Source organism: Mesoplodon mirus (genome assembly GCF_964341445.2).
Source record: "Mesoplodon mirus genome assembly, chromosome: 2".
Classification (NCBI taxonomy): Eukaryota; Metazoa; Chordata; class Mammalia; order Artiodactyla; family Ziphiidae; genus Mesoplodon; species Mesoplodon mirus.
Window position 1 is genome coordinate 195,416,836 of NC_138977.1, and position 22,240 is coordinate 195,439,075.

At 36.2% G+C, this 22,240-nt stretch overlaps 1 protein-coding gene across 3 annotated transcripts in view; it reads left to right on the forward strand.

Moving 5' to 3' along the window:
* Nucleotides 1-21,618, forward strand: part of TNKS2 (tankyrase 2) — a 62,555-nt gene extending 40,937 nt beyond the window's left edge. For 2 of the 3 annotated variants that reach the window (XM_082604053.1, XM_082604054.1), the window contains 11 exons: nt 536-645; nt 1,352-1,540; nt 3,421-3,673; nt 4,670-4,752; nt 5,803-5,923; nt 9,158-9,255; nt 10,105-10,179; nt 13,023-13,128; nt 15,177-15,363; nt 18,288-18,444; nt 19,268-21,618. In XM_082604053.1, the coding sequence (XP_082460179.1) occupies nt 536-645; nt 1,352-1,540; nt 3,421-3,673; nt 4,670-4,752; nt 5,803-5,923; nt 9,158-9,255; nt 10,105-10,179; nt 13,023-13,128; nt 15,177-15,363; nt 18,288-18,444; nt 19,268-19,330 (1,442 nt within the window). In that variant the 3' untranslated portion in view covers nt 19,331-21,618. Of the gene's footprint in view, nt 1-535; nt 646-1,351; nt 1,541-3,420; nt 3,674-4,669; nt 4,753-5,802; nt 5,924-9,157; nt 9,256-10,104; nt 10,180-13,022; nt 13,129-15,176; nt 15,364-18,287; nt 18,887-19,267 lie in introns of those variants that run through there. The other variant, XM_082604052.1, reaches the window with a different exon arrangement.
* Nucleotides 21,619-22,240: the final 622 nt, after the last annotated feature.

Here is a 22,240-nt window from a genome sequence, read left to right on the forward strand (position 1 = left end):
TGGCTTTAGCAGCAACAGATTCTGCTGCTTGTAGAGATGTGCACCCTTACATTCTCTCTAGCAAAAAGCATGTCCTTGTGGCCTTCTGGGGAAATGGGGCCCTGAGACCCACACTGATGTGTTGTCTTCTGCTCTGCCAGCCACTTGTGTTCCTAACTTGGCTTTTATATGATTGGATGCCTTTTGCTTGCAGCCTTGAGACCATGTACCTGAGTTCAGGAAGTTGTGTATACAACAACTATGAAGGCAGGGACTTTGGTAAGAAGGTTTTAAAAGGAAAGATTTAAGTATAACAGTCAATAGAACTTTAGAGTCTCCAAAACAAGTGGGTATCATTACTGAAAGCTTCCAACTTGAGGCCAGTGGGCAATTTTTTTTTCATAAGATAAATCTTTAATAGACTCCATTGGAGAATTTCAGATTTCTATAAAAATCTCTTATTTTTAAAATCCTATGTATTCTTTGTATATAGATATATACATATATGTAGCTATTTTTTATATTAACAAGTGATTTTACTTTTTTTCTAAATTAGCTGGTTATAATAACTTAGAAGTTGCAGAGTATCTGCTACAACATGGAGCTGATGTGAATGCTCAAGACAAAGGAGGACTTATTCCTTTACACAATGCAGCATCTTATGGGGTAAGTTCTTTCACGTTACCTTGAAAAATGTCTGAAATTTTCAAAGTGAAAATCAGTATTACAATTCAAAAGGAATTTAGTTTGACTTTCTCATTTTACAGAGAAGTAAATATGAGAGCTAAAGAGGTTAAATAACTTCCAAGTTTCAATTCCGAATCTATTGTAGCTTGCCATGTGACATGCAGCACGTTTTGTCTTTTGTTGTATTACCTTTCTTAGCACATATATCTTACTTTCAGTGAGATGTTGGTGATTTTGTTTATTTTGTTGGTGCCCAGAAACTCCCTTGGGATTCATACGAATCTGTAGAGATGAGATGCGTTGTTCCTGACTTATAATAGCCTTGAATGTTAACAATCAGTATTGACCATCTTCAATTGATTAATTAAGGAAGGCTGCTGGTTTATAAATTGATGTTTAGCCATTATAACACTTAAATAAATTAGAAACTGTTAACGTCCTACTAATTTAGTTCCTGTGTAGAATTCTTAATTATTTTCTAGATATTTTCTCAAGTTAGGTAAATGTCTACTACTGTAATTTTTAATCAGCTACCCATAAATTATGATGATGGGGGGAAAACACAGTTTTTCATTCTAGAGTAAGTTTGAAACTGGAAAAATAGGTATATAGCTGGTTTCTTTTTAAGAACTAAAGTACGATAAAATAATATTTCCGACTGTAACAGGAGTATTTTCTTTTACAGCATGTAGATGTAGCAGCTTTACTAATAAAGTATAATGCATGTGTCAATGCTACGGACAAATGGGCTTTCACACCTTTGCATGAAGCAGCCCAAAAGGGACGAACACAGCTTTGTGCTTTATTGTTGGCCCATGGAGCTGATCCAACTCTTAAAAATCAGGAAGGACAAACACCTTTAGATTTAGTTTCAGTAAGTGATGGGCTCTTTGAAAAATCTCAGTGATTTCCTGACTTTTTAAAATTCACTTGGTATATATAAAATGTCTTTATGGTGAATGTGGCAAAATCTGGCTTTTAGCCCAATTTAAATTTTAGACCTCTTTGGTATTAAAATATAATGAGTAAATAATAGAATTATCAGTTACTGTAAGCTGAGTACTTTTAGAAATGGGAAAAAGAAGTATAAGGTATAGCTGCTTACATTAGTTAGGAAACAAGCAGGCAAGGCCCTCAGTGGATGCTGTTACAGTGCATAGGGCACAAGATGCTACAGGCCCATGGGTCTTTATGAACTTCCCCAGCTGGGAACATGGCCTTCAGGGTGCAGCTGCAAAGCCTGCCTTTATAGAGATTTTCTTCCCTCCCAGCACTGCCTCATCCCAAAGATTTTATTGCTTACCCCACCAAAACTGTTCATGAAACAAGTTTGTTCCTCCAGTTCTCCATGGGAAGTCTTTTTTTCTTTCCTCTCCCAAGGAAACTCCTGTAGGTGTCTCCATTGTGGCCTCCAGCCTCTGCTTTGGCCACTGTGATGCAGGTACTTCTCTTGCCTCTGCCACTGAGGACATTGACCCAGAGCAGTGGAGGGAAAAGGGGAAGAAATTCTTCTTGAGGTGAAGAGGAAGGGGAGTCTCTTCTGTGCACTGCTTTCTACTGAGATTCCACTGTTGCAAGTTACATTGAGAAGCTGATTTAGTTCAGCTGCATTGGGGGTTGGCTAGAATTTTCTCAGCAGGCTGACAACCCAACCATATATGCAACATTATTTCTTAAGGGAAATATCCTTCCAGTTCCAAACTACCTTAGAAGTGACCTTTTCTAATTCAGTCTGCACATATGTTAGTCCACTAGATATAATTAAGTGACATTGAAACAGGGTGCACTAAGAACATGCATGGGTTTTAGAGTCAAACAGACCTGCCTTAGAATTCCAGCTCTACCACTTACAGTTGTACAGTGTTGCAAGTTGCCTAACCTCAAAGCCTCAGTTACCTAATCTCCAAATGCAGGTAAAATATATCTGGTTAATAGGAGAATTAAATGAGGTGATGTATTTAAAGTCCTCGGCGTGATATCAAGTACATAAAAAGTACCCAGTAAATTGTGCTAATGTTACTTTTAAGTGTTAGATACCAACTATGAGTGTCATGGGAGTCCTCAGATTCAGGGGAAGAAAAAGGTGAGGATTGAAAAGGCAGTATAAATGAAAAGCCATGAAAACAAGTACTGTTTACTTCTTGCTGAATGTTAATTACTTAGTGTCTTAATTGAGCATTGTTAAAGAATAGTTATTTGTTACTTATTAAACAAATTAATATACCAGTAAAGTGGGGATTTTTTTTCCATTCCAGTAGATTTGATTAAAATGATTATCTTTTTTCCTACCCTTCCAAATGTTCAATTTTGAGGAACAAATATATTACTGAATATTTTCCAAAAAAAAAAAAAACCTCATTCTGTTGACTAAAGTTCTATGTAGATTGAATTACGTCTTCAGAATGCCTTTAAAAGGTTTTAAATCTTTTAAAAATTTATATTTCTAAAATTCATTTCAGTGCTTTTCAATCATGATATCTTAGGATTTTTTTCTTGCTTTGCCACATTTAACAGTTTTATTTTGTATGTCTCAGAAGATGTGTTCTGTATTATGTTTTATGTTTAATAGCTGAATATCACTTATTTAGCTGAATATTACTTAATTTGGTTCACTTTTTAAAATAATTTTTATATAATCAATTCTAGTGCACATCTGCTGGGTTTTGTCATATTTTTTAATGCGTTCTATTGGGTATAGTATAGAATTTTAAAACTTGCTTATTGCAGATTTCATCTCTCTGACATATACCCTAGGCAGATGATGTCAGTGCTCTCCTGACAGCAGCCATGCCCCCTTCTGCTCTGCCTTCGTGTTATAAATCTCAAGTGCTCAATGGCGTGAGAAGCCCAGGAGCCACTGCAGATGCTCTGTCTTCAGGTCCATCCAGCCCATCAAGCCTTTCTGCAGCCAGCAGTCTTGACAACTTATCCGGCAGTTTTTCTGAACTGTCTTCAGTAGTTAGTTCAGGTGGAACAGAGGGTGCTTCCAGTTTGGAGAAAAAGGAAGGTGAGACATTCAGCCAAAATAACTGGTATTGTAGCCACATATTTGTCATTTGGATTACTAAAAAGTCATTTTTTAACCTTAGATACAACTGTTAGTATCAGATTAATATAGCCTAAAAGTTTTGGCCTTTTATTGTTCTCTTTACATTAGTATTAGAATTCCTAATGAAACTTTCTCCCTTCGCGATGAGACTTGATGAGTGTTCTGCTGCTAACCTACTCTTTAGATGTAAACATACTTTTTGAAAGGTATAGAAGTCCTTTTGGTTGAGTACTTATGCCTTTATTTATCTCTTCCAGTGTATTATTACAGAATTATGAAATACTTTTAACCCCACATCAAAATACCTAATTTTGAATATCATTTTTTAAAAAGAAAAGAAAGGGAATTCCTTGGCGGTCCAGTGGTTAGGGCTCAGCGCTCTCACTGCCGTGGGCCTAGGTTCAGTCCCTGGTTGGGGAACTAAGATCCCACAAGCCATGTAGCACAGCCAAAAAAAAAAAGAAAAGAAAAAAAGACACATACCTACAGTCTCTTTACCTTTTACTTGTCAAAATTGATCCCACCCTGTGCAACACTGGAACTTGTTTTCATAAACGTTTTTTGTAAAATAGCTTACCTCTTCAAAGATAGGGAGACTTTGCTTTTTTAATTGAGATATAATTGACATATAACATTTTATTAGTTTAAGCTGTATGGAAACATTTTAAAGATACAATTAAAAATAAAATTTCTTAAAAAGAAAAGATTTCTTTGTAACATGAGAGTTCCCCATTGGTTAACTCTTTTCTTCTAATAATGTTGAAATTTTATAGCTTTCTCCTTGCAATTTTTGATGTTAAGTTTAATATTATATCCCAAACGGCTGTTAATATTTTGCTTCATCTTTACATTCTTCATGCATGTAATAATGTCACAAAACTTTGCTATTATAATGTTGATATACGTTATTCTGATATGAAATTTTGTGTGCTGTGATTTTTTTTTATTTTCTAGTTCCGGGAGTAGATTTTAGCATAACTCAGTTTGTAAGGAATCTTGGACTTGAACACCTAATGGATATATTTGAGAGAGAACAGGTAAGTACATGAGTTGTTTTGCTTGGTTTGGTGTTTGGGGGAACCTCAAGGGAAAAATAGAACATACTTGAAATGCCCTGAACCATTCAGCCTATTGAGGGGTGAAAAGGATGTTTTTTTAAGAGACTGGAAATCAGTCAGTCTTCTAATTTGGCTTGTTCTTGGAATATCCATTTAGTTTATTAGCACATAAAAATTGTTTCTTGTGTAGTAGCAGTAAAATAGCTTTCTTGAGTAAGTTTAGCGTATTCATTTCTTAAAAGTAAGTTATCCTTGAGCTCAGCTTGTTCATTTCTGTTGTGTCAGTCACTACCCACTCTAAGCCTGACACTTTGCTAGCCACTATGGGGAGATACATAGACACACAAACTATATATCTGGGCGTTTCTAGAATAGTCCTAATTTAAAGTATTCTGTCAGAATACATTCACTGATTTTTTTGAGTCCAGAAAATATAATTATTATAGACTTGCACCCCTAAGGAACTTTCAATCTAGTTAGGGGGCTATACCAAGAACATATAAAGAGTCAAGTTTTGGGCATAGAAATTATAAGAAAAAAAAAGTTACTACAAGCTGGACTGTTCAGGGAAAGCTTCATGGAAGATATGTAAAAAAATTCACAAAATGGGAATAATATATTTGAGGTAAAAGGCTTAGTTTGAACAATGATGCTCAAATTATCAGTTAGCATAGTCCAGAGTCTGTAGGAACATTACATTAGAACATTGTGTAAATAGGTTGGATGCAGAGTGATGATAAAATAGTGTGCCTAAATGTGGCTAATTTGAAAATGCATTTTTGTTTTACAGTTTAGTTCTGCTCAGGTTCTTATATTAAATGAAAATAATGATATTTTTGGTAGTTCGTGACTCAACTTTCTGTTTAATTAGCTGCAACTTTTCAGTTTCAGTTTAACAGCTGGTGTGCTTTCATTTCTAATCTGTTCAGAATAATTTGAAATAACTGCAAATCTAATACATTGTGAGAACACCAATATATGAGTGTCTTCCAAACAAGTCTTCTAAACAGTTTCATTCTCTTTTGTAAGATCACTTTGGATGTATTAGTTGAGATGGGGCACAAGGAGCTGAAGGAGATTGGGATCAATGCTTATGGACATAGACACAAACTAATTAAAGGAGTTGAGAGACTTATCTCTGGGCAACAAGGTATTTCATTTTAAGTCATTGCTATCATCAGTTTAACAGCTTGCACAAAGGCAGCCCTCAACTTAGTAAATGATAATTTTAAGATCTGTAACAGAGAGTCCACTTAATAAGAAGCGTACTGAGTAGGATTCCAGAAACCTGGGATCGAATCTTAAATCTGCCACTGTTAAGCTTCCTGAGCTGCTACCTTTAACTCTGTGAACCTAAGTGAAGTGTCTGGACCATTGAGAAATGTGGGTGTTGCTTTATCGCTGAAGTTTTTTCCGTTATTTCCATTCATTTATTTCTGAAGTTATTGTAGCTCAAAAATTGTATGGTTCTAAAAGATCTGAAACTTGAATATCTAATATCTTATGGTAATATAATAGGTAATGACTAGGTGTTCAGGCCTGCGCATAAAATAATGTTGTGAATCTCTTTTATTGTAGTTAAATTCTAAACACTTGCAGTAAAAATATTGGGGAACCAAAGAAAAACAAAAAGAAAAATATTGGGGAACAGTAATGTTGCAACTAAAGAAACTTAGCAAAACAAAGTTGAATAATATTTTATTTCTCTTGAATGTTGATACGTTAGGAAAATGCAAATTGCATTTGTTCAGTAGATATTCACACTTCCTGTATGTATATCAGGTCTTGGGTATAAAAGATGAATTATTTTAGGTGTCAGAACCACATTTTAAGTTCATTGTTAAACTGAGGGAGTGATGTACCCCAGGGTCAGAAGCATCCTGTAATTGAAGACCTGGCTGTACAACTGGTTAAAGACAAACCCCCATTAGCAAAAATGAGAGAATTTTTAGGGAAGGATGTATGCTAGCCAGGATAGGTCCACCTCTTGAAGAAGAAAAAAGAGAGCTTTGAAAATCAGGTGATTCAAGCTAAAGAATGTTTTGGGGTTTTTTTTGTTGTTTGTTTGTTTGTTTTGCGGTATGCGGGCCTCTCACTGTTGTGGCCTCTCCTGTTGCGGAGCACAGGCTCCGGACGCGCAGGCTCCACGGCCAGGCTCACGGGCCCAGCCGCTCCGCAGCACGTGGGATCTTCCTGGACCGGGGCACGAACCCGTGTCCCCTGCATTGGCAGGTGGACTCTCAACCACTGCGTCACCAGGGAAGCCCTAAAGAATGTTTTAAACTGGAATTCTGGAATAGAATTGATTAAAGGTAGATGCACTTTACTTGCCTGATAGGAACCGGGGCAAAACATTTAAAATGTGAGATAGTCTTGGATATTTCTAGTATAGAAGACAAAATTTTATGAGATAAAGAAGAGGGAAGACTCATGGCTCCCTGGAATGTTAGTATGAAGAGGAGCTAGAACCCTCAGTTGTGGACTGCCATCATGACTCTACTAGAAAACACTGGATCTGGTAGGATAGCAGTTAAGATTGTTGAAAGGCTCAGGAAACAATGATGGAAACAGATACACCGCCTTCAAGTGTCAGAGGTACGTACCTCCATGCTGCCTCTGGTCATTCTGATAATATCCAGCTACAATTTAGTAGGAACATTCATTCCTACATGGAGGAGAAACATCATGACACAGAATGACTCTGTCTGATGTAGCACATCAGGGTCACTTTCCTGCATAAAGTTACCACTTTCCTCATTTTCATTTGAAGCCAAGATTCTATACCTTTATTATACCCAATTTGCAAAATGGAACCAGTGGCAAGTTTCTGACAGCCTCTCATCTCGCTGACTTAACAGCCTTAGCTATCATTCAGTGCATCAAGTCAATAGATTACTTTTTCTGGGACTTCCCTGGTGGTGCAGTGGTTAATAATCCACCTGCCGATGCAGGGGACACAGGTTCGAGCCCTGGTTTGGGAAGATCCCACATGCCGCGGAGCAGCTAAGCCCATGCGCCACAACTGCTGAGCCTCTGCTCTAGAGCCTGCAAGCCACAACTACTGAGCCCATGCGCAGCAGCTGCTGAAGCCCATGCGTCTAGAGTCCATGCTCCACAACAAGAGAAGCCACCACAGTGAGAAGCCCATGCACCACAACAAAGAGCAACCCCCACTTGCTGCAACTAGCAAAAGCCTACACGCAGCAACAAAGACCCAATGCAGCCATAAATAAATAAATAAATAATTTTTTTAAAAAAAAAATAGATTACTTGTTCTGATCTTTCAGCATTGATAAATGTCGTCTTGAGGCCATTAGAAGATAGCTTAGTCAAGTGTTTGTCACAGACTTTATTCTGTTAAGTGTTTTTTCTATAAAATACCTTCTCTGTATAGTCTCCGTACTTCTTGTAGACATTACGTAATTCAGCCATATCTATACATCTTTATCAGAGTTTGGCATGTTGGTGGTAGTACTGTTACTCAGACCAGAACAGTGCTCTTAGTCTCCAGAGGCAAACTGCCATGCATTAACCCAGCAGTAAAGGATCTGAGCCCTAACTCAGAAAACAGTGGAGCTCTGGAGATCTTGTAGAGATTAAAGGAGAGTTGTGTTACAGATGTAACAAAGAAGTTAGAAAATTCTCTTTTAAGATTCCATTTAAAAAGCTTTTGTGAGAGTAAAGATACAAAAATATATATGATTATCTTGACTGTTGACATTCAGAAAATATGACAAATTCATTGCTGAATTAAAGAATCTATCATGGGTTAGAATAAGCATTCCATCGTTAGTAGACTTTACGACTTCTCGTTCTTGGATGATTTAAAATTACCTAAGGCCACGCAAGTTTCTTCCTCAGTTTTACAAAAAATAAAGGGACCAAATGCTGAAAGGGCTACCTAGTTAATAAAGGAAATAATTTGAAGAAGAAAACATGTGACAAATAGGAAATAAAGAACAGAAAGGTTTTCTGAACTATTCTCACAAAACCCTTATGACTTGTAAGATTTAAAAAAAAGTCATCTAAATGCAGTGTGATATTCTGGTTTGGATCCTGATAAAGTAAAAGGACATTAGTGGGGAAAACTGGTGAAATCCAAATAAAATCTGAAATTTACTTAATTTTTGACAGATGTACTATGATTGTGTAAAATGGTAACATTAAGGAAACATTAATGTTCCTGATGGTAACATTAGGAAGTGGAGTGAGAGTTCACAGGAACTCTCAGTGCTCTCAGCCTTCCTGTAAATCTAAATTATCCCAAAATAAAAAGTTTTTTAAAATTGGTAGTATCAGATAAATTAGGTGGTTGTTTTGGGTTGATGTTTATTGGGGGGGTTTTTTGGCAAATTTTTTTTTACCTTTAAATTTCATTTGATAGGTCTTAACCCATACTTAACTCTGAACACCTCTGGAAGTGGAACAATTCTCATAGATCTGTCTCCTGATGATAAAGAGTTTCAGTCTGTGGAGGAAGAGGTATGTTCATATACCTTAAGTAAACGTTGGTTCAGTAGGCTAAATTTCCCAGAAGTTTCCAGATCTACTTGAACATGTATGTAGCAGGGTTTTTTAATGTCCCTAACTCTTTACCACCTGGAAAACTTCTGAAATCTGCATTTAAAGTACACTATCTCAGTAAACCTTAATTCTAATAACTTGGTTTAGCACTACAATTAATACACAGAATTCTGTTGAAGAAGAGGTTGCTCATATTTCATTCCTTCATGAAGACAATTGCAAAGCCCAGTATCTTAGACAAGGCCCAAAACATGTGAATGCTACTTATCTAGGAAATTTTTTTCTAGCTTTCTTTCCACAAAACTCTTGGATCCACCAAAATCTTAGAATACTGCCTTGCACTTTGAAGAACATCATACCCTAAATGTGTGAGCTGAGCACAGAGATACAAAGTTGAGTGAGACTTAGTTCTAAAGCTCAGGAAACTCCCAACTCTCAATGAAATACAAATTGTGCTTTATTAGAGCAAAACAAATGGGAACAAATAAATCATTGGGGGGTTTTTTTGGTATGTCAAGTGGTTGGCTTTGTATGTTTAGCTCACCTATGCATCTGCTTGTTTCTTTTTCTTCCTGCAGTTTGCATTTTATAATTTTCACCTATATGTATTTTTAGATTGTATTAGCTATCTGCTATCTCTCAAAAACAGTACATGTGAACTTATAGAACTCATTCCTTAAACAACAAAAATATTAAAAACCCATTTTGTATTCTCAAAAATAGAATCATATGAGTCAATAACATGTTCCCTAAATCAAAAAAAACACGAAAGCTAACGCACGTATATTTGGAATATTTTTCCATCAGATGCAGAGTACAGTCCGAGAGCACAGAGATGGAGGTCATGCAGGTGGAATCTTCAACAGATACAATATTCTCAAGGTAATAAGTTAGTGAAAATAAAGTTTGCTGAGACCATAGTTTTCAAAGCCCGAAGCCATGATTAACTTTCACAAGAATGTTATCTGTCCAGCCCAATAAGTCTTTCACAGGGCATCAGGGGATATTTTGGGAAAGAATATGTCCTTGGAAGGTTTAAGACCCTCAAATCTCTGTACTAAACACTAGTTCAGCCTCTGTTGAACATATTTAAGTTTAGGGATTATGCTTTATCTTGGGGTAAAGGTAAAGCCTGCAGGTTTAGGACTTTAAATATGTAAACTACTATTAAGGTACTCTGTTGTAACAAAGTTGAATTTTTTTGTGACTTATGAAAGGACTCCCATCTTTATAATTACACCATGGTTTGTTTGTCATAACTGTGACTACTACAGGTTTCTGTGAGTCCCCACATATACCAATTTTCGGTAATTTTAGTAGTATTCCTTCTATACCTTCCATCTTTCCAAAACTAGTCTTTAAAAAAAATGTTTTAAAGAGAGTCCTGTTACTGATATCAGTTACTCTTCTCAGGACCTTTTTCAGCTTTGCTAGTTTGTGTTGTTGTTGTTTAAGCTATATAGCAACCAAACTGCATACTCTACTTGAGATGCATAGTGATTTTCTATTAACTACATTGATATATTCTTAATCATTATAAGACTTAGAGTTATAATTAAAATGTGGCAAGTATCTTTCTAATACCTAAATTTTAAACTCAAAGGTGAACAGTATCAAATTTTTCAGCTGTGTTGTATTACTGTCTCACAATAATATACTATTATGAGTATACTAATAGATGTCATATTTTAGAATTAGTGAATACTAAAATTATTCATTGAGATCACTGTGTTCATACTATTTAGAAATAAGATGATATAAAACAAGCACACATTATTCAGGTGAAAGGGTTATTCTTCTGGGAGTTGTATTTTATTAGTTCATATCATAGTATGACCTGAGTGACATCTTGAGATTTCTATTCATGGATATATATATATATAGTAATTTTTAATAAGACAAATAATTATTCCTACTACAGGCAAATTTCAGTCAAGTCCCTTTTGTGTGCAAGCAGTAACAGAATGTGTAGAGGTTTGTTAAGGGTGAAGGCAGGGAAGAGAATATGTGTTTGATTTCCAAAGTTACTGAACTTGGGAGGTATGCTGTTTTCTTCCTCTATAAAGGTATTTTAATGTGATATCTAATAAAAGTTTTTTCATTGATAAAACTTTGTTCCCTTTTATTTTTAAACATTAATGAGCTCTGTTTATGCCAATTGTCTGCCTTGATTATGTCTGTGATGGTATTTTGAGTTAATTTGAACCAAGACTAAAACCACCAGCTCCCAGATGTGTTCTAGGACCAGCAGGGGGCTGAAGCACCCTTAAATACAGCTAAGAAACAGCACTAGGATTGTGAATTTTGACAGTACTCCTAATGAAACCAGTATCCATCTTTAACTCTTCTCCAGACAGATTTTAGGAATTGGAGGGATAGGGAAGGATAGAGGGAGTACTAGGTAGGTGTATGTGTTTTTGTGTGTGTGTGTGTGTGTGTGTGTGTGTGTGTGTGTTTGGTGTGGCTATTTCAATTTTTTTTTAACATCTTTATTGGAGTATAATTGCTTTACAATGGTGTGTTAGTTTTTGCTTTATAACAAAGTGAATCAGCTATACATATACATATATCCCCATATCTCCTCCCTCTTGCGTCTCCCTCCCACCCTCCCTATCCCACCCCTCTAGGTGGTCACAAAGCCCCGAGCTGACCTCACTGTGCTATGTGGCTGCTTCCCACTAGCTATCTGTTTTACATTTGGTAGTGTATATATGCCCATGCCACTCTCTCACTTCGTCCCAGCTTACCCTTCCCGTGTCCTCAAGTCCATTCTCTACGTCTGGATCTTTACTCCTGTCCTGCCCCTAGGTTCTTCATAAACTTTTTTTTATTATTATTCCATATATATGTGTTAGCATATGGTATTTTTTTTCTCTTTCTGACTTGCTTCACTCTGTATGACAGACTCCAGGTCCATCCACCTCACTACAAATAACTCAATTTCATTTCTTTTTATGGCTGAGTAATATTCCATTGTATATATGTGCCACATCTTCTTTATCCATTCCTCTGTCGATGGACTTAGGTTGCTTCCACATCCTGGCTATTGTGAATAGAGCTGCAGTGAACATTGTGATACATGACTCTTTTTGAATTATGGTTTTCTCAGGGTATGTGCCCAGTAGTGGGATTGCTGGATCATATGGTAATTCTATTTTTAGTTTTTTAAGGAGGCTCCATACTGTTCTCCATAGTGGCTGTATCAATTTACATTCCCACCAACAGTGCAAGAGGGTTCCCTTTTCTCCACACCCTCTCCAGCATTTATTGTTTGTAGATTTTCTGATCAGGATGGCCATTCTGACTTGTGTATTTCAAATATTTTTAATTAAAAACAGATAAAGATGGTACTTTCAGCCAGATAAAGCAGGGGGGGCAAGGATAGTATTCTCTTTCTTATACTTCCATACAGAACTCAGCATGTCTGATTTGGAGATGTTTTAGTAATAATTCTAAAGTAATGAGAATGGAAGTATTTTAATCAGTTAACGGTTCTCTTGACCTTTACATATAGCTTTTTTCCCCTTTGTAGTTTTTTGATTTCCAAAATGTACCTATATTTCCATTTTTATGGTTGGGTTAAAGTTTTTTAGTTGACTAAAAATAACACATAATTTATATTTCAGAGAAAAGTTTTGCCTCTCTTCTGGCCCTATGTGGCCCATTTTTAGATAAGATTAATTATTATGATCTAGAGATTTTATTTTTCTGGTTTCTTTTTAAAGATTCAGAAAGTTTGTAACAAGAAACTATGGGAAAGATATACTCACCGGAGGAAAGAAGTTTCTGAAGAAAACCACAACCATGCAAATGAAAGAATGCTATTTCATGGTAAGATTCCTCTCCCCCAACCCTACCACCATCCTCCTCCACATTTTTTGTCAGGTTTGAAATAATAATGAATCTGTATATTCCTCATGTCATTTTAAAAAAATAAACAGTATTTCTGTAAATCTTTAAATTTTTTTTTTTTTTTTTTTTTGGCTGTGTTGGGTCTACGTTGCTGTTCCTGGGCTTTCTCTAGTTGCGGCGAGCAGGGTCTACTCTTCGTTGCAGTGCACGGGCTTTTCATTGCAGTGGCTTCTCTTGTTGAGAAGCACGGGCTCTAGGCATGTGAGCTTCAGTAGTTGTGGCGCATGGGCTCAGTAGTTGTGGCTCACAGGCTCTAGAGCACAGGCTCAGTAGTTGTGGCGCATGGGCTTTGTTGCTCTGTGGCATGTGGGATCTTCCAGACCAGGGATCCAACCCATGTTCCCCTGCATTTGCAGGCAGATTCTTAACCACTGCGCCACCAGGGAAGTCCCTGTGTTTTTAACGTCTTTAGAGTTTGTATGTTTTACAATGGGTCATGTATAAATAGGATTACCGTAACAGAAAAAGTGTAGAAATGAGAATGTTGACTATTCATATCTTCCCTTTTAATATAGTTGATTTTGTGTGATGATTACTCTGAAAAATGGTGTATTTTACTTTTAACTGGTTGGGTGAATTAAAGTTAAAATAAGATCTGAAAATTGCCTCAGAAGAATATATACATCCTGTTCTGACTGATTCTAAGTGTCAAGGCTACATTTAACTTCAGCGAAAAGAGCCACTGTCATTGAACCTATGGAGTTTTCTGAGAACTTTTGTTGAATTGCGAGCACCATTACTTGTCATTCTTGAAATTTCCTGTTTATGTTGCAAGTTGGCAGGTGTTGATGATTGGTGTTTCATGTTTATAGCAAAGATTAATATAGATATTAATGTAGTGTTTATCAAGTCTTCAAGCACATTACCCATGATCGGTCCAGTCTGTTCCTTCAGTTGGCTTTGATTGCAGAAAATTTTTAGAGACTGGTAAAGTTCTATAAAACACAGCATTTAAATTTCACAGTCCCCTGGAAGAATGGCTATAGCAGACTGAATTGGTATATAATATCTAAATGGTACTTCTCATTCCAAAACCCTAAAAATCATCATGATAATTTCTTGTCACAGAACATATTTATTTATGTATTGACTTGATGGTTGTAATGAATAATTTTTTCTGTTTTATAATAGAAATGGTTTTTGGTTTTTCCAAATTCAAATAAGTTATTGTATTCTTCAGTATTTCTGTAAAGTGGAATTCATTGTATTTTCCTGTCCCTTTATGAACAGGGACACTGATCTTGATGGATCAGTTAGTTGTGTTTTACTGGCTTTTCCCAACCCCCAGCCTCACTCCACTCCCTGGCCTGGTACCCATGCTTAGTACCTCCTCTCCTTTGGCTAAGCTCCTTCTTGGCACACGTGCAAGGAAGGAGGAGAAAGAAGTCAATATGTAGGGAATGAAGGAACACACCACATTTACAGTTGAAATCTGGTACTAGCAAGTGATAAAAGGCAGAGAAGTGGAAGGATAGGAGAGAAGAGGTGTAAAGAAGAAAATGAACATGAAAAGATCACTTTGGCCACTTTTGATATCTAGAAAAAGTACACAGATGTGTGCATCATTGCATGACCTAATTGCATTCAGCCTTCCCATAAGAGGTGAATATGAGACTCTTGGTTCTGGATATGTATGAATTTGGGGCCTGGAATTTGATAACTCTAGCACTGATATTTCAGGTGATCTGTTTGTTTTTCTAGTTGAATCTGTATGTGTCCTTATCTTGGCATCTGAACCACCACCCTATTAGAAACATTCATTCATGTTAGCAGTTCTTCTAAACTAACTATTTATTCTAAAGTGGTGAGCTAGCTGACAGTTAACTTGTTAACCCTTGTGTTTTGATTTTGCTTTATTGTGGTGGTGGTGTATATATGTTTAAGAATTTAACTTCTAAGAGGCTTTAGCTTTTGTTCTTTTTCTTCTAAGATAATTTTTAAATGTTATGTATTTATATGTATTTTAGGGTCTCCCTTTGTGAATGCAATTATTCATAAAGGCTTTGACGAAAGGCATGCCTACATAGGTGGCATGTTTGGAGCTGGGATCTATTTTGCTGAAAACTCTTCCAAAAGCAATCAGTATGTGTATGGAATCGGAGGAGGTACTGGGTGTCCAGTACACAAAGACAGATCTTGTTACATTTGCCACAGGTAAGAGATCACTTGTTCTCGTTTATTTTGATAAGAATCAGATAAGAACTGGTTTCAAATTTGAGAAATTTTGGGGGCAAAACATTATCTCGGACAACTTTAGGAATCCAAGCTAGTCATATTTCAGGTTGCTTTTGGTCCTCTCACCAGTTCTAGTAATGGCTAATATTTATTAAATGATCTGTATGGGCCAAGCACAGTTCTACGCACTTGACCTATTCAACTCATTCAATCATTAGAGCACATGGTGCTTTTAGAATATGGAATAGAAAATATCACTGGGCATGAAAGAGATTTTATTGTGGACTGTTTAAAAATCTAGTATTCAAAGGCTAAAATGGCATTACTTGTTAAACCTAATCATTTCATGGCAATGTGTGAGGGAGACCCTCTTCCACTGTGATAGTGATCCTAATCCTCAATCTGTGATGCTACTACTCAAAAAGTTATAATAAAATACATCAATCCCTTTAGAAAGCACATTATCAAAGAACTACTTTGTACTTTTTTCCTACTTTTAGTTACCCTGGTCTAACTCGGTTGTTAAAATCATTCAAATGACTTGGGTCTAATCGATAAAATCCTCATAGGTAAATAAATTATCTTTCACCATTTGAAAAATCAAGTAAGATTAATTACCGAGGTTTATTCTATAGTTAGGACACTGCTTATAAAGACCTAGAACAGTAGCTATCAAACATGAGCAAGCTCAGAATCACCTAGAGGGCTAGTAAAAACAAAGATTCCGGTGCCATGCATCCTGAGTTGTTGATTTAGTAGGTGGGGCCCTAGAACTTGAATTTCTGCCAGTTTCTACCAAGTTCCTAGCTGATGCTGAAGCTTCTGATCACTGATGTAGAAACCCTAGAGCAGTAGTTCTCAGCTTTGGCAGCACACTGGAGTTACCTAAGGGGCTTTAAAAAAACTAATGCCTGTGTCCCACCCTCAAGAGATTCTCACTTAATTGGTCTGGGGTCTGGTCTATGCATGGGATTTTTAAAAGCTTCCCAGCTGACTTTGAAAGGTTACCAAGGGTAAAGGACTGTAGTCCTGAAGGGAAACAAAGACTGTTTACGTTTTATTCTTGTTGTTTTCCCCCTAAATTTAGACTCACGTAGGTATCTAAAGTCAGTCCTCCTGGGTATGACCTCCCACCCATTTCTATTTTAGATCATAAGTTGGAATGGTTAGGAGGCTTGTAATTTCTTGAGATTCTGTAAATTGAACATTGCTACTTTTACTTGTCATATATTATCTGGAGGCTAAATAGTTCTGATTATTAGTATTAATAGTAAGCATTGTTCGAGTACCTCTTCTCAGCTGTCTTTGGAGTAGAATGCTTGTATGTCTGGAAATAAGTTTATTTATTAACTTAAGATATCTCTATGCTGGATTATCATGGGACTGATTGTGACTATAATAGAAAATCTATTAGAAACGCTAAGAAGGGCTTCCCTGGTGGCACAGTGGTTAAGAATCCGCCTGCCAATGCAGAGGACACAGGTTTGAGCCCTGGTCCGGCAAGATCCCGCATGCCGCGGAGCAACTAAGCCCGTGCGCCACAACTACTAAGCCTGCTCTCTAGAGCCCACAAGCCACAACTACCGAAGCCCATGCACCTAGAGCCCGTGCTCCACAACAAGAGAAGCCACCTTAATGAGAGGCCTGCGCACCGCAACGAAGAGTAGCCCCTGCTCTCTGCAACTAAAAAGAAAGCCCACGTGCAGCAATGAAGACCCAAAGCAGCCATAATATATATATATATATATATATATATATATATATATATATATATATATATAGAAAGAAAGAAAGAAAGAAACGCTAAAAGGTTTCCAAAGGACATATTTAGAATAAAAAGTACATAGCCCATCTTCTTTGGAGACAGAATCATCAATTAGTCCACCAAATCTCCTCTTCTCCTATATAGAAAAAAGGAAATTAGAGAAACAGTGAAGTAATAACAAGTTCATTGGACCTAAGGAAGGCCAATCATATGCCTGTGGGGAGTGGGAAAGTAATAACTTAAAACTTCTGGTGAGGGAAGACCTATTTGAAGATGTGACATTTCAGCTGAAACTTGAAAAATGAATATTAGCCAGTAGAAGAGTGGTAGAATACATATCATTCTAGATGATAGAGGAAACAGTATGTCTGATGGCCATAGGGCAAGAAAGTTTGGCCTGTGGGAAGAAAAACTAATGCTCCTGGGCATAATGAACACAGTAAAATTCAAGAATTTAGAGCCATTAAAAGGAATTTGGATTTTCTTCTAGGCACAGTGAGTAACCTCTAAAAGGTTTTAAGCAGAAAAGCGATGCGATCTGATTTATGGTTTTTGTTGTTTGTCGTTTTTTTCCCTAAATCACTGGTTGCTTGGATGGAAAATAATTTAGACAAGAATTAGAGTAGAAACAGAAAGACTAGTTCAAAGGCCATTGTTACAGTCCAGGTGAAAATTTTGGTGATTTGGACTCCATAGTGACAGTAGAATTAAGAGAAGAGAATGGATTTCAATACATTTTGAAAGTGGAATCAACAGGACTTACCTGGGTAGATGTTCAACTTTGTAAGGCACTTCATGGAATCCCCTTAAAACCTCCTCCTCCTTCCCACTTGGGCTATGATTTGTGCTTTTGCTGGGATACAAACAGGATGGCAGAGTCTATATCACTTTAAGATTATTACAGTTGCTATAAGATAATCATTTTGTAGTTAAAATAAGGATTAATTAAAGTGACAAATTCTTTCATTAGTGAGAGTAGTAGAAGACATTCTTACAAAGTTCTTTAAAGGGTAAAATGATAGAAACAATCATAAGTGTTCATGTATAAATGCATTAAAAAGCTTATGTAGTGTACATAAATAAAATTGTCATGTACGACTTGTCTTCAGAGAGATCTTTTCCTTTTCACATGTTATAGGCAGCTGCTGTTTTGCCGGGTAACCTTGGGAAAATCTTTCCTGCAGTTCAGTGCAATGAAAATGGCACATTCTCCTCCAGGACATCACTCAGTCACTGGTCGACCCAGTGTAAATGGACTAGCATTAGCTGAATATGTTATTTACAGAGGAGAACAGGTAATTCAGTTTTATTTGTTCATCTTCAAAAATGCTTTAGAGCCATACTTGAACCGCTTACTAATCTTTTAAATTGACAAGGCATATTGCCTTAAGAGCTGGATTTCTTTTAAACTCATATTTGGAAATTATTTCAGACTTAAAGAAAAATTGCAAAAATAATAAAGAGAATTCCCTTATACCCTTTACCCAGATCTTCCAAATGTTAACATTTTAGCATTCTCTCTTTCTCCTTTATCATGCTCTCCCTACTGTATGTGTGTATACTTTTTTTTTTTTTCCTGAGCTGCTTGGAAGTAGGTAATAGGCATCTTTCTTTATCCTTAAATTCTTCAATGTGTATTTCCTAAAAACAAGGACATTCTCTTAAAATTGTTAAAATCAGGAAAATATCATTAATGTAATATATCTAACCTTACAGACCTTATTCAGATTTTGTCAACCATCCTTTTTTTATTTTAGCTTCTGTAAAATATAATTAATTAGAATCCTATATTTAGTAGTTAACCTCTCTGTAGCAAAGAAATGTATAATTCCCTCTTGCTCTTAGTGACATAGATCCAGTCAAAAGCATCTCTAGAGCTTTGTATACTGGGGGATATGTATCAGGATCACCTCAGTTATTAAAAACAAACACATGCTTAATACTTATCCTAGACCTGCTGATTGAGAATCTAAGGGATTGGAGTCAAGGTAAGGAAAATGCCCTTTGATGATTCTGATCCACAGCACTAATTTAGAACCTCTTCACTAGGAATCCTTATAATAAGTCTCCTTTCAAAAAATTTGTTTACCAATATTTGAATTAATCTTTCTCTTCTAGGCGTATCCTGAATATTTAATTACTTACCAGATTGTAAGGCCTGAAGGTATGGTTGATGGATAAATAGTTGTTTTAGGAAACTAGCAAAACTGAACCTAAAATCATCTAAGCAGCTGGTGGCCTCGTAAGTTTTACTCCTTTGCTGAGAAAAATCATCTTGTCACAAGCCTGTGGCAAAAGGTTAAAAATGTGAAAGGATTTTAACATTCTGACTTGATAAAGCTTTAATAGTGTACAGTGTTTTCTAAATATTTCCTGTTTTTCAGCACTTTAACAGATGCCATTCCAGGTTAAACTGGGTTTGTCTGTACTAAATTATAAACAGAGTTAACTTGAATCTTTTATACGTTATACATTGATTCTAACAGAAACTGTAATTCCCCTCAACAGAACTCATTTTACTTATATAGTACTGTGTTCTTTAAAACACAGCATTTACACTGAATACAGTTTCATTTGTAAAACTGTAAATAAGAGCTTTTGTACTAGCCCCATATTTATTTACATTGCTTTGTAATATAAATCTACTGTTTTAGAACTGCAGCGGTTTACAGATTTTTTTCATATGTACTGCTCATCTGTACTTCATCTTGCATCATCATGATTGAATGATCTTTTACCTTTGATTCCAGAGGCTATGTTGAGTCGTTAGCAGAGACCTTGTCACTTGGGAAGGATTGATTCATCAGATTTAATTTGCTGATGGAAGCATTTATGTCTCATTAGAAGTCTTTCCCATTTAAGAGCTTGTTTCATAAATACTCTGGGATTTTAATTTGTGATAACTTTGTATGTATAACACACATTCCAAAGAGCTCTAACTATGATGGTCCTGATTATTAAAGACACTTCTTTACTAGCCTCAAACTCTGGGTTTCACATTGGAAAATTTTCTCATGTCATTTTGTGAAAATTAGAGCAAGAACTTCTATTTTTTAGGGAGGCTAAATCCTGCCACTGAACAATTATAGTGTTCTTTTCATGGAATGTAAATAGGAAGTTGAATTTTCAGATGTGGGAAGGATAATCCTGAAATTTTTCCAGTCTGTTCTAATTACCTTAAATCTAAAGGGAAAAAAATAGCAGATGGGAGTGGGTAGTTTTTTCTCCAAAGTATTTTTTTCCTGTTCTTTTTCTTTGGCCTTACTGTTTTACTTATAGCCAATCTATACACCATAGGTAAGCTCAACCCAAAACCATGAAATGTAGGTGTCCCAGTTCTCTCCTGGCCTCCTGAATAGGCAGGTGCAGTGAAATGGGTGCTTCCGCTCCTGGGTTGCCTCATCATGACATGGTACACCCACTTGGAAATAACACTTTGTTTATGCACCACCTGGTGACCAGGCTTGTTTGGCAGCTGTGGAGGGGAATGCTATCCCATAAAATGCCATTCCTATTTTTTTAACGTAAAACTATCTTTTCCATGAAATATGCTAAAGCATCTTGGTACAGAGATATGAGTTACAGCTTGGCAGTCTGTTTGTTGACTGTAGTTCTCTCAGAAATCAAGACAAGATTGTTACCCATTAAATCTTTGTTAATGAGGCTGTTCCCCTTCACTCTCTGTACCAGTTCACATTTGTTTTACATTTTATTCGGTCTCTAAATTAACTGGGCTTTTGCAGTAACTTGTACATAAAGTGCTAGAAAATCATGTTTCTTGTCTTGAGTAAGAGTTAATCACAGTAAATGTGATCTGGAGTTGTGTTTCTATGATGTAAATTGTGATCATTTAAGAGGTCAATTCCTGACCATGAAGTGCTTTTATACAGCTCTCTAATAATGGCAAATATGATCCTAACGTCATTCTTGGAACACAAATGGAGTATGCCAAATTTTATGTAATTTTTCAGGTCTGGAAGCTTCTAGGTTTTATAATTAGAAGATAATGAGATGAGTTAATGGAGTTTATATTTACATACCTTATCTCTCAACATTTAGCCCATATTGCTCACCCTATGAGTGACTCTGGAATTGCTTATCATGTAAAATCATTGTGGTCTATGAGTTTACAATATTGCAGCCTGTGTTGTTTCATCTAATCCATTGCTTAATTAGTGTGTTGCTTTTCTATGAATGATTATATTGTGGTTAATATGTTAGCATGGCAATATTTCAGATAGCTTTTTGTTAGGAGCTTGGGGGGTTTGGGGGTGACTGGGGATTTCTTTGAAGTTTTTGCATGAAATACCTTACTTTATGATGATGGAATTGCTTTTTCTTTTGTCTTGTGATTTTTTTTTAAGAGATTTAACTTTTTGTGTGAGTAGTACTATTATATCCATCTTGAGTGTCTTACTTGTATCACATTCCATACCCTCATTTAATTCTTAATAAACTGTTCACTTGTTTTTCTGGGTAGCATGGTAATTACTGGAATAGCATAAATGTGTTGTTGAATGGTCTTTGAGAAAATGGATTAAGATTACAATAAACCACAATTGCAGGAAAATAATGTAGTTCTGAGTCTAATAGTGATAAAGACTGCAGTTTAAAATTTGAAATACTGAATATCGTAACCATACCTGCTCAGATGCTTTAAGATGAAAGTAGCTGTCAGACGCTTTTAGACATTTAGTCCATCCTACAGAAGTTTTGGCAAACCTTAAAGCTGTTTCCTGGGAAATCTATCTTTTTTTTTTTTTTTTTTTTGGCCACACCACACAGTTTGCAGGGTTTTAGTTCCCCGACCAGGGATCAAACCTGGGCCCTTGGCAGTGAGAGCTTGGAGTCCTGACCGCTGGACTGCCAGGGAATTCCCCTGGGAAATCTATCTTAACTTACAAAAAGGAATAGGAATATATTTTTGTATACTGTGTCATAGAAAATTTCTTTATAACTTTACAAATCTTAAAGTTAGTAGTATTTATTATTCTTAAAAGAAAGTATAGTAAGATAAATGGTTTCAATATGCTAAGTGTCTGTGTGTGTGATCAGGTCCCTGCTTTCCATAATAGGAGAATAATGGTGCAA